The sequence below is a fragment of the Salmo salar genome, chromosome ssa28 (genome assembly GCF_905237065.1).
Source record: "Salmo salar chromosome ssa28, Ssal_v3.1, whole genome shotgun sequence".
NCBI lineage: Eukaryota > Metazoa > Chordata > Actinopteri > Salmoniformes > Salmonidae > Salmo > Salmo salar.
In genome coordinates this window covers 10379741-10390581 of record NC_059469.1, presented here as the reverse complement: position 1 = coordinate 10390581, position 10841 = coordinate 10379741, and the positions used below count along the sequence as shown (strand labels likewise).

At 42.5% G+C, this 10841-nt stretch overlaps 1 protein-coding gene across 3 annotated transcripts; it reads right to left on the bottom strand.

Annotated features, from left to right (window-relative positions):
* Positions 1–966: 966 nt before the first annotated feature.
* nme2a (NME/NM23 nucleoside diphosphate kinase 2a) lies at positions 967–8645 on the bottom strand. Of its 3 annotated transcripts, none has more exons than XM_014179441.1 (6): positions 8506–8645; positions 4768–4870; positions 4013–4185; positions 3001–3102; positions 1506–1618; positions 967–1270 (listed from the first exon to the last, which is right to left on the bottom strand). In XM_014179441.1, exons 3-6 carry the CDS (start codon positions 4136–4138, stop codon positions 1156–1158), a joined length of 456 nt encoding a protein of 151 aa, XP_014034916.1. In that variant the 5' UTR covers positions 4139–4185; positions 4768–4870; positions 8506–8645; the 3' UTR covers positions 967–1155. The 3 variants fall into 3 exon arrangements, with proteins under 3 accessions (XP_014034916.1, XP_045566371.1, XP_014034917.1); XM_045710415.1 differs by having other exon boundaries at positions 4768–4867; positions 8506–8629; XM_014179442.1 differs by lacking the exon at positions 8506–8645 and having other exon boundaries at positions 4768–4886.
* Between the last annotated feature and the right edge of the window lie 2196 nt (positions 8646–10841).

Sequence of the window (10841 nt, the reverse complement as noted above, 5' to 3'; positions counted from 1 at the left end):
CTATATTTGTTGATGCATATTTTTTCCAATCTTTGTAGTTATGATTTCCCTTCACTGGAACTAAGGGACCTAGTCCGGACCATGAAAAACAGCCACACAACATTATTCCTCCTCCACCAAACTTTACAGTTGGCACTATGCATTGGGGCAGGTAGTGTTCTCCTGGCATCCGCCAAACCCAGACTGCTAGATGGTGAAGCGGGATTAATCACTCCAGAGAACGCCTTTCCACTGCTCCAGAGTCGGTGAGCTTTACACCACTCCAGCCCACGCTTGGCATTGCGCATGGTGATCTTAGGCTTGTTTGCGGCTGCTAACGATTGTAGAGTCTCCAGAGTCCTGCAATGAGACTGACTGCAGAGATCCGCCAGGCTCAGGTGCTTCCAGTGCTCACTTCACATGCACGTCTGATAGACATCTCAGGTCAAATCTTCCCCAGTGACACAGGTACTATTCTAAGCATACAGTATGTGTGTGATACCCCCTTTGAGCCTTTGTGTCTTCCCAGGTTCCAAAATGCTCGTCCACCATTAGGTTGACCGTTTACTCACCTGAGCAAGGCAGCAGATCCACAGTTAATCCCAACCTAAGATTATGGCGCTGGCTAATCCCTCTTAATGTTGGCAGTGACCTGGCCAGGCCTGCTAATGTTTGAACTATCAATGTGGTCAGCAGGACTGAGGCCCACAAGACTTTGACGTTGATGCAATAAACCCTATCAACCTACCGTAGGCCATGTCAGGTCAAGAGCAGTGCACTGAGTGGCTGTTGAAAGAAAAGGGTTTTCATGATGTGAGGTAGATCAAATAAAATCCCTGGTGTCTACAAAACACGGTTGGAACTTTCCCTGAATCACGAAGGAATAAGCAAGAAATCCAGAATCCTCCAACCAGGATTTCTGGAAAACCTGGGAATTTTGGTAAGGTTACCAGATTTTGGCAACCCCTAGCAACAAGAAAAAAGATGTGGTTGTGAGTTTTTTTTATTGGAAAGCTCAGTTGAACAAAACAGGCAGTCAAACACACATTTACCCTAGTAAATGGTCCTCAGTCGCCAGCTAGAGTAGGATGAAGTTGTCTCTGATCTAAGGCCAGTTTTACATTCCCCCTCCTAGTCCTAATGGTTAGGGTTTGTGGATGGTAAACTGATCCTAGATCAGTAAAGCCAGCTGGTGGAGCAGCTAGTGTAGCTACAAAGCTCCTCAGGTTTGAACCACAGGTTGATCTCTGTGTTGGCACTCTCTATTGAGTCACTGCCATGGATGATGTTCCTGAAAACAAGGGAAGAAAGATGGAGACTTAACGATGGGATAATTAGTGTCTGGATAGAGTTTACCAAGTACTGGAGTTGTCCAAGTGATGTCAATGATCACCGATGCAGAGGTTTTGTAATAAACACACATTTACTTAGTAAATGCTTTTGTGTGTTATCTGTTGTGTGTAACTAAACGCTGCTTTATTTTCTCATTGTATCATGTGCAGTCGTGTGGTGCGATGAATTTTCACCTGCCCACTTGGATGCAGTAGTCCCCTCGGATGGTTCCGGGTTTGGAGTCTGCAGGGTTGGTCTCTCCCAGCATTACTCTGCCTGTCTTCACCACGTTGAACCCTTCCCACACCTGGCACCCACACACAGATGGATAGCACTGTACTAACCAAGTATTCTTTATGATCTTCCATTTCGATGCACAGCAGTGAAATATATTTCAAAATACGAGCACTAATGTGAATATGTTGAAGCCTTGCGGCTCAAAGCAATTTTTTCATTTTTTTTTCACCTTTAACCAGGTAGGCTAGTTGAGAACAAGTTCTCATTTGCAAGATAAAGCAAAGCAGTTCGACACATACAACAACACAGAGTTGCACATGGAATAAACAAACATACAATCAATAATACAGTAGAAAAATCTATATACAACATGTGCAAATGAGGTAGGATAAGAGAGGTAAGGCAATAAATAGGCCATGGTGGCAAAGTAATTACAATATAGCAATTAAACACTGGAATGGTAGGATGTGCAGAAGATGAATGTGCAAGTTGAGATACTGGGGTGCAAAGGAGCAAGATAAATAAATAAATACAGTATTGGGATGAGGTAGATTGGATGGGCTATTTACAGATGAGCTATGTACAGGTGCAGTGATCTGTGAGCTGCTCTTACAGCTGGTGCTTAAAGCTAGTGAGGGAGGTAAGAGTCTCCAGCTTCAGAGATTTTTGCAGTTCGTGCCAGTCATTGGCAGCAGAGAACTGGAAGGAGAGGCGGCTAAAGGAAGAATTGGCTTTGGGGGTGACCAGTGAGATGTACCTGCTGGAGCGCGTGCTACGGGTGAGCTGAGATAAGGCGGGGCTTTACCTAGCAGAGACTTGTAGATGACCTGGAGCCAGTGAGTTTAGTGACGAGTATGAAGCGAGGGCCAGCCAACGAGAGCATACAGGTCGCAGTGGTGGGTAGTATATGGGGCTTTGGTGACAAAATGGAAAGCACTATGATAGACTGCATCCAATTTGTTGAGTAGAGTGTTGGAGGCTATTTTGTAAATGACATCGCCAAAGTCGAGGATTGGTAGGATGGTCAGTTTTACGAGGGTATGTTTGGCAGCATGAGTGAAGGATGCTTTGTTGCGAAATAGGAAGCCGATTCTAGATTGGAGATGTTTAATGTGAGTCTGGAAGGAGAGTTTACAGTCTAACCAGACACCTAGGTATTTGTAGTTGTCCACATATTCTAAGTCAGAACCGTCCAGAGTAGTGATGCTGGACGGGCGGGCAGGTGCGAGCAGCGATCGGTTGAAGAGCATGTATTTAGTTTTACTTGCATTTAAGAGCAGTTGGAGGCCACGGAAGGAGAGTTGTATGATCCGGAGTCTCTGACAGTGGTACAGGTAGTGAATGCATGCACGGTGAAATGGTATTAGAAGCATTACAGTGTGCAGGCTTTTCTGTGTTCTTGAAGGAGAAACCAGACCACTTGTCTATGAACACAAGGAAAGTCTCTCCTACCATGGCCACCACTGGTCCTGAGGTCATGTAGCTAACGAGGCCTGGGAAGAACGGTCTGTCCTCCAGGTCAGCGTAGTGCTCCCTCAGCAGAGACTCCGGGGCCTGGGTTAGTCAGACACAACATAACACCACAGGCAGTCAGAACCATCAATAAACGATCAATAATCCATATAACCATAGACACACAAGAGGCAGATCACAGCAAAATACAGCGGGCCATGTTGAACACCAGTGGTAGAATAGCAGAAGTAAAACAGTGGAGGCTGCTGAGGTGAGGACAGTTCATCATAATGGCTGGAACGGAGCTGATGGAATGCTATCGAACACATGGAAACCATGTGTTTGATGTATTTGATACCATTCCACCTATTCCGCACCAGCCATTACCACGAGCCCGTCCTCCCCAATTAAGGTGCCACCGACCTCCTGTGGAGTAAAGGATCCTGTAACAGTCATGTCTTAACAAAACAAGGGTTTCATAAAGCTATAGCCTAAATCTGGATACACTCTGCTATAGTGTATATAGCATCAATCACATGAAGTCAGAGTTTATAACTAGGTAACCGTTGAGTGCATGTGTTTAACCTTTAAACAGCCCATTGCAAACAGTGACTATTATTGGTGGGCACTTCTGATCCCTGGGTTCGTAGGTCACAGGCAGCCCTCTTTGGCCACAGACCAACGCAGACAGGATCAGGAGACCTATGCTAAACATACATGTGGTTAAGAAAAGCCAGCAAGCTAATCTGCTCACTAGGACCTACCTCAAGGACTAGATGAGGCCCCACTGTACTGCACTGTATGCCCAAACAATGTGTATTGGCAGTTATTGCTTAGACGATTTGTGTGCTTATTTAGAAAAGATGTCAGATAGCCTGTTTACATAAGAGACAGGCCTGCCATTCAGTCCTACTTATTGGCTATACCATTTGGTCTAGTAATGCGCTGAAAGTGCATAGGACTACAGCCTACATATAAAATAACAGAGATTCCAGTTAGTAGAATGACGTACCTGGACGAATTTCATCCCCACCATTTTGAAGCCCTTTAGCTCAAATCTCTTGATGATTTCTCCAACAAGCCTCCTCTGAACTCCATCTGGCTTGATGGCAATGAAAGTCCGCTCCTCGTTCGACATGGCGCGATGAGGATAGAAGATAAGGAACAGAGAGAAGAGGGAGAAAGCTACACAGTGACAGAGGAGGTGTGTGATATGAGAGAGAAAGAGAGGGAAGGAGGGGGTTAAGAGATCAAGGGGATGGAAGAGAGAGAGGATAGAAAAGAGAGAGAGAGGCGAATTGCACCGACTATAAGAAAACGTTATGCACATTTGGCACATTCAGCTTGGGGTCGCGGTGCCGAGGCCCCCCGACTCCCATCATGGGACAATCCCATAAACGGAGCCAATGACACTGTGCACACTGGACCCCCCTTAGCAAGGTAACCCCTCTGCCTTCGCATTTGAAGCCTGACAACTGTCATGCTCTGTGGCGTCTTTGACCCGCTGCCAGAATGTAATCTACCTAATCACCCGCATCAAAATCACCTTAGTGGATGATTTGTTCCAACACATTTTCTAGCAACACTGAGCAAATAAAATGTAATAAAATACCACAGCACTATGTGTATTTAAACGACTAAATATCCCAAATATAAATGAAACAAGGTTCCAACTAGGTCTATCCCAGTAAGATATAGACATATCATATCAGTTAAATAGGTCACAAACAGGTAGACTATACTATAGCTACAATGGTTTTACTATACCTTGACAACTGAGCCTCCGGGTTAGTGACTGACAGGCAGCTGGGCAGGTTATTTTCGCTAATGCGGTGCTTTCAGTAATCCAATGTAGATTGCAGGAGCGCTACTGGGTTTTACACATGGAGGCGCCCATTGGGCAAAAACTGGTTGAATCAACATTGTTTCCACATCATTCAAAAAAGCAATGTGATGACGTTGAATCAACATGGATTTGCAAAAGATCATCAACGTAAGGGATTGATTTCATTTTTTAACCTAAATCCAATGATGTCATTTTTTGTTGATTTCACGTTTAATTCACATTAGTTGACAACTCAACCAAATATATATGAGCAAGACAAAGAAGCTGATCGTGGACTTCAGGAAAAGGAGGGCCGAACAGACCCCCATTAACATCGACGGGGCTGCAGTGGAGCGGGTCCAGAGTTTTAAGTTCCTTGGTGTCCACATCCCCAACAAACTATAATGGTCCAAACACACCAAGAAAAGTTGTGAAGAGGGCACGACAACACCTTTTCCCCCTCAGGAGACTGAAAAGATTTGGCATGGGTCCCCAGTTCCTCAAAAAGTTCTACAGCTGCACCATCGAGAGCATCCTGACCGGTTGCATCACCGCCTGGTATGGCAACTGCTCAGCATCTGACCGTAAGGCGCTACAGAGGGTAGTGCATACGGTCCAATACATCACTGGGGCCAAGCTTCCTGCCATCCAGGACCTATATATTAGGCGGTGTCAGAGGAAGGACCCAAAATATTTCTGCTGAACAATTAATCAAATGGCCATTGACACCCCCCCACCCCTTGTTTTTACACTGCTGCTACACGCTGTTTATTTTCTAAGCATTGTCACTTTACCCTCTACCTACATGTACAAATTACCTCGACTAACCTGTACCCCCGCACATTGACTCGGTACCGGTACCCGCTGTATATAGCCTCGTTATTGTTATTTTATTGTGTTACTTTTATTTTTTACTTTAGTTTATTTAGTAAATACTTTCTTAACTCTATTTCTTGAACTGCATGGTTGGTTAAGGGCTTGTAATTAAGCATTTCATGGTAAGGTCTACACCTTCTGTATTCGGCGCATGTGACAAATACAATTTGATTTGATCAAAACTAAATGTTGAAATGACGTCTGTGCTCAGTGGGCAGGGACTGGCAAACTGGTTCATGGAAAGCCATTAGAAGATAATAACATTTAAATGTTTATCTGATTCTACTCTTTGCCTCTTAGTGTGTGTCAGTTTAATGAGTATTGAGATGCTATATTGCCACTTTTACACTGGGCACAGTCATTGAAAGTTGTGACACCTGTGGCACGCCATCTCATACGAGCCATGGTGCATGTGAATTATTAAACTATTTTGATGGTTGTACAATGCTGGCCTTAATCTTCCATAAAAAATATGTCCGCAAACAAGGGATCCAGTTTGTGCTGTTTAATGAAAATCTTGTAACGGTGTGGTTTTACAGAGGAAAAGATAAACTGATGAGAATACGGAGCATTTATAGTACATTGGATAAAGACTATATACACACTAGAGGTCGACCGATTAATCGGCATGACCGATATCAAGTTTCCATAACAATCGGTAATCTGCATTTTTGTTTGCCGATTATGGCCAATTACATTGCAATCCACGAGGAGACTGCGTGGCAGGCTGACCACCTGTTACGCGAGTGCAGCATCAAAAGGACCTTGTGGCTGCAACGAGTTGCTAGCTAGCATTAAACTTATCTTATAAAAAACAATCAATCTTAACATAATCACTAGTTAATTACACATGGTTGGTGATATTACTAGGTTAACTAGCTTGTCCTGCGTTGCATATAATCAATGCGGTGCCTGTTAATTTATCATCGAATCATAGCCTACTTCAACTTCGCCAAACGGGTGATGATTTAACAAAAGCTAATTCATGAAAAAAGCACCGCCGTTGCACCAATGTACCTAACATTAACATCAATGCCTTTCTTAAAATCAATACACAAGTATATTTTTTTAAACATGCATATTTACTTAAAAGAAATTCATGTTAGCAGGCAATATTAACTAGGGAATTTGTGTCACTTCTCTTGCGTTCAGTGCAAGCAGAGTCAGGGTATATGCGGCAGTTTGGGCCGCCTGGTGCACAGCGCTGTTTATGACTTCTAGCCTATCAACTCCCAAGATTAGGCTGGCAATACTATAGTGCCTATAAGAACATCCATTAGTCAAAGGTTTATGAAATACAAATGGTATAGAGAGAAATAGTCCTATAAGTCCTATAATAACTACAACCTAAAACTTCTTAACTGGGAATATTGGAGACTCATGTTAAAAGGAACCACCAGCGTTCATATGTTCCCATGTTCTGAGCAAGGCACTTAAACTTTAGCTTTTTTACATGGCACATATTGCACTTTTACTTCTCCAACACTGTGTTCTTGCATTATTTAAACCAAATTGAACATGTTTCATTATTTATTTGAGACAATTGATTTTATTTATGTATTATATTAAGTTAAACTAAAAGTGTTCATTGTTCATTCAGTATTGTTGTAATTGTCATTATTACAAATATATATATATAAAAATCGTCCAATAATCGGTATCGGCATTGAAAAATCATAATCGGTCGACCTCTAATACATACAGTAAGGCCTATATTACAAATAGACTTACATAATGCAGCGACCCTGGCTTATAAACGCAGATATTGACTCTGCCACATGAGCATGCTTTAGTGGCACAGTATATGGCTGGGCTTTCTGCTAGAAGGTTGTGTGTTCGAGCAGCTCTCCCTGCCTGTTTCATTACATCACTCCCACTTCTGACACCAATGTAATGAAACAGGCAGTTGAAACTTCTCTCTTAAGATTTTCTCTGCTGTTAGTGTTCGGTTGTATTATGTATACGTTATACTACTTAATGCTTATTACAATCAGTTGGTGTCATTTAAAGTTAATTATATATTTAATTAACTTTAAATGACACCAACTGATTGTAATAAGCATTAAGTAGTATAACGTATACATAATACAACCGAACACTAACAGCAGAGAAAATCTTAAGAGAGAAGTTTCAACTTTTACAAACAGCGGTCGGTTCAAGTTTTCCTAAACTAAAGCATGCTCATGTGGCAGAGTCAGGATTCCTGCCTGCTTCATGGCAAAATGTGTAGAATTGCAGGAAATTAGCTTTAAAAATCCTAAATTGTCTCTCAGCTTTTTTGGCCCACCCAAATTTCTGCAGGCCCACCCATCAACTAATTACTGGCTATGCTACTGCAATGAGTGATTATACAGAAATAATAATAATGCCTATAACCACTGTGGACACGAACAGTACCATTAACAGGGCTAAACAAGCAGGCTGGTACATACAGGCTTCGATTAACAAAATAGCGCGTGTGCCTACAAGCACAACCACACTGCCATGAGGCAAAGGCATGCACACTAGCATGATGTAGCATATTACACTTAGTTGTAGCACTAACAAAGCAATGCCGCTGCATTTGCATGCAACCACATAATGTCACAACTAAGTAATAACAGTGTAGCTAATATTCATGAGGCAAACAATGTGACCAAATAGTAGGCTTTGGACCTATACAAACATCAAAGAGAAGCCATATCAGCCTAACAGCTAGTCTAGCAATCTGCCATTACTCAACGGATAAAGGTGAAGTTAACACTACTAATGGCAATTAACACTTGGGCTTTCAATAGAATTACGATATAACCTCAAATACTCACTAGTATCTGAACGCACACAAAACAGTTTTAGAAAAGTTGGGAGCCTCTCTTCAGATGGTCACCCTCAGTAAGTGATCTCGTCAAAGATTTTTTTATAACTAAACCTCAAGGAGTGAGATGCGTGAACAGCTAAACTGTGATTGGCTGGGATCAAATTAACCATATAATGGTTAAAAGAGTAAACTGCATGAGTGGCGAGCAGTGTTCCCTCATGTGTCTGAAGCTGCAAACTTTGCCTTCCCGGCAGGCCCAGAGAGCAAATCAAGTGCACTAGGCCTACTGCTGGCCAATCAGATGGCTTAGATGACCGTGTCTGCATTATTGTTAACAGGCATAAAATAACCATGGCTAGAGAGTCTGTCAACGAATACAGCAAAGAGATGCTGTTTTTATGAGTGAGTTCATGCTTAAGTTCTTTCTCAGCACTGTCAACACATTTATAAGGCATAACATGGGTGTTCGTCCTATTTCCACTCTGCTCTACAACAAGCACTGCAGCAGTAATGAGTATGAAAGTGTATCTAGGCTTGCATTGTTGTTATTATTAGCGGCTTGGGTCTTTTTTAATATCAAGGAATATTTCACTTTTTCTGTTCATAGGAGTAACAACAGAATTTTGTGCATGAGGCAGAAATAATGAGATGCGACTCGAGTTTTGCAATCAGCTGGAAGACGGTGTCCCCTTTTGGTCAGTGTCAGTGGAGAAAAGGGAGAGCTGAGGGATGTTGAGAGACAGACCCTCAGCCCTAGTCTATGGATTTCACATGACTGAGAATACAGATAAGCATCTGTTGGTCACATATACCTGAAAGAAAATGGGCCTCACAATGGGTCTCGGGATCTCGTCACAGTATTTCTGTGCATTCAAATTGCCATCAATAAAATACAATTGTGTTTGTTGTCAGTAGCTTATGCCTGCCCATTCCATAAACACACCGCCACCATGGGGCACTCTGTTCACAACATTGGCATCAGCAAATCGCTCGCCCACACGATGCCATCCATGTGGTCTGCGGTTGTGAGGCCGGTTGGACATACTGCCAAATTCTCAAAAACAACATTGGCCTCCAATGGTAGAGAAATGAACATTACATTCTCTGGCAACACCTCTGGTGGACATTCCTGCAGTCAGCATGGCAATTGCACGCTCCCTACAAACTTGAGACATCTGTGGCATTGTGTTGTGTGACAAAACCTTTTATTGTTCCCAGCACAAAGTGCACCTGTGTAATGATCATGTTGTTTAATCAGCTTCCTGATATGCCACACCTGTCACGTGGATGGATTATTTTGGCGAAGAACAAATGCTTTGTAAACAAATTTGTGCACAAAATTTGAAAGAAATAAGCTATGGAACATTTCTGGGATTTTTTATTTCAGTTCATGAAACATGGGTCCAACACTTTACATGTTGCGTTTATATTTTTGATCAGTGTAATAGGCTAAATGTTTGACTCAATCTGTATAATGATTTTACTATAGATAAATAAAAAATGTACTCAGGCAAGGAAAATAAACAAAAACTGAGTTGGGAAAAAGATAGACTCTACTGTCTGTAGTAGGCTGTGTACAAAGCATACTTGTAATGACCTGTTGGGATTGGCATAGTTTCGTTATCACTCACAATGATGGATGTGTCACCATGCAGCAACAACACTGCAGACACCAGACTAGTATGCTAAACCGGTTTGCCTGCTAGGCTACACCGACAGCCTCATTGCATTTTGGTATGCCAGAAGTACATTCACGCTTCAAACACACCGACTGCCTCCTTGCATTTTGGTACACCAGAATTATAATAATTTCCAATGAAATGCTGCGTTTGCCTTGCAGCATTGCATTGCAGAGGCAGTTGCAGTGTGTTCTGTGTGGTGCATATGTTGGATTTATCGAATGTATGCGTCAAGCTGTATTAATAGACGGCTTGACAGAAATGGTTGCAGGAGGTGAATGTTGAACTTTTGTTGCATACATATCCAGATGATGCTGCATACTATTTTGCGCAAAGATGCTATCGGCAGCTGCAATAGGTGACTGACAAACAACCCTAGTTGCTAGGGAAGGGGGGTGGCAGGAGGTGGGTGGTTTGATGGAGAGATGTTGGATGGGTGGGATTGGGGGAATGGGATGGGAGGTTAGGGGTGGAGGCTCACTTGTTGCTTCCAAAGTAAAATGATCAATACTTTCTACCTACAGTACATAAAAAGTGACCGTTAGTAGGATAAAAAACATTCAATATACATGGAAAAACACAGGTCTTGGAACAAAAAATTCTGAAAATCAACCTGCAATTGAGCGTGCTGGGAAATATGATAATGATGGGTGAGGTTTTGAGT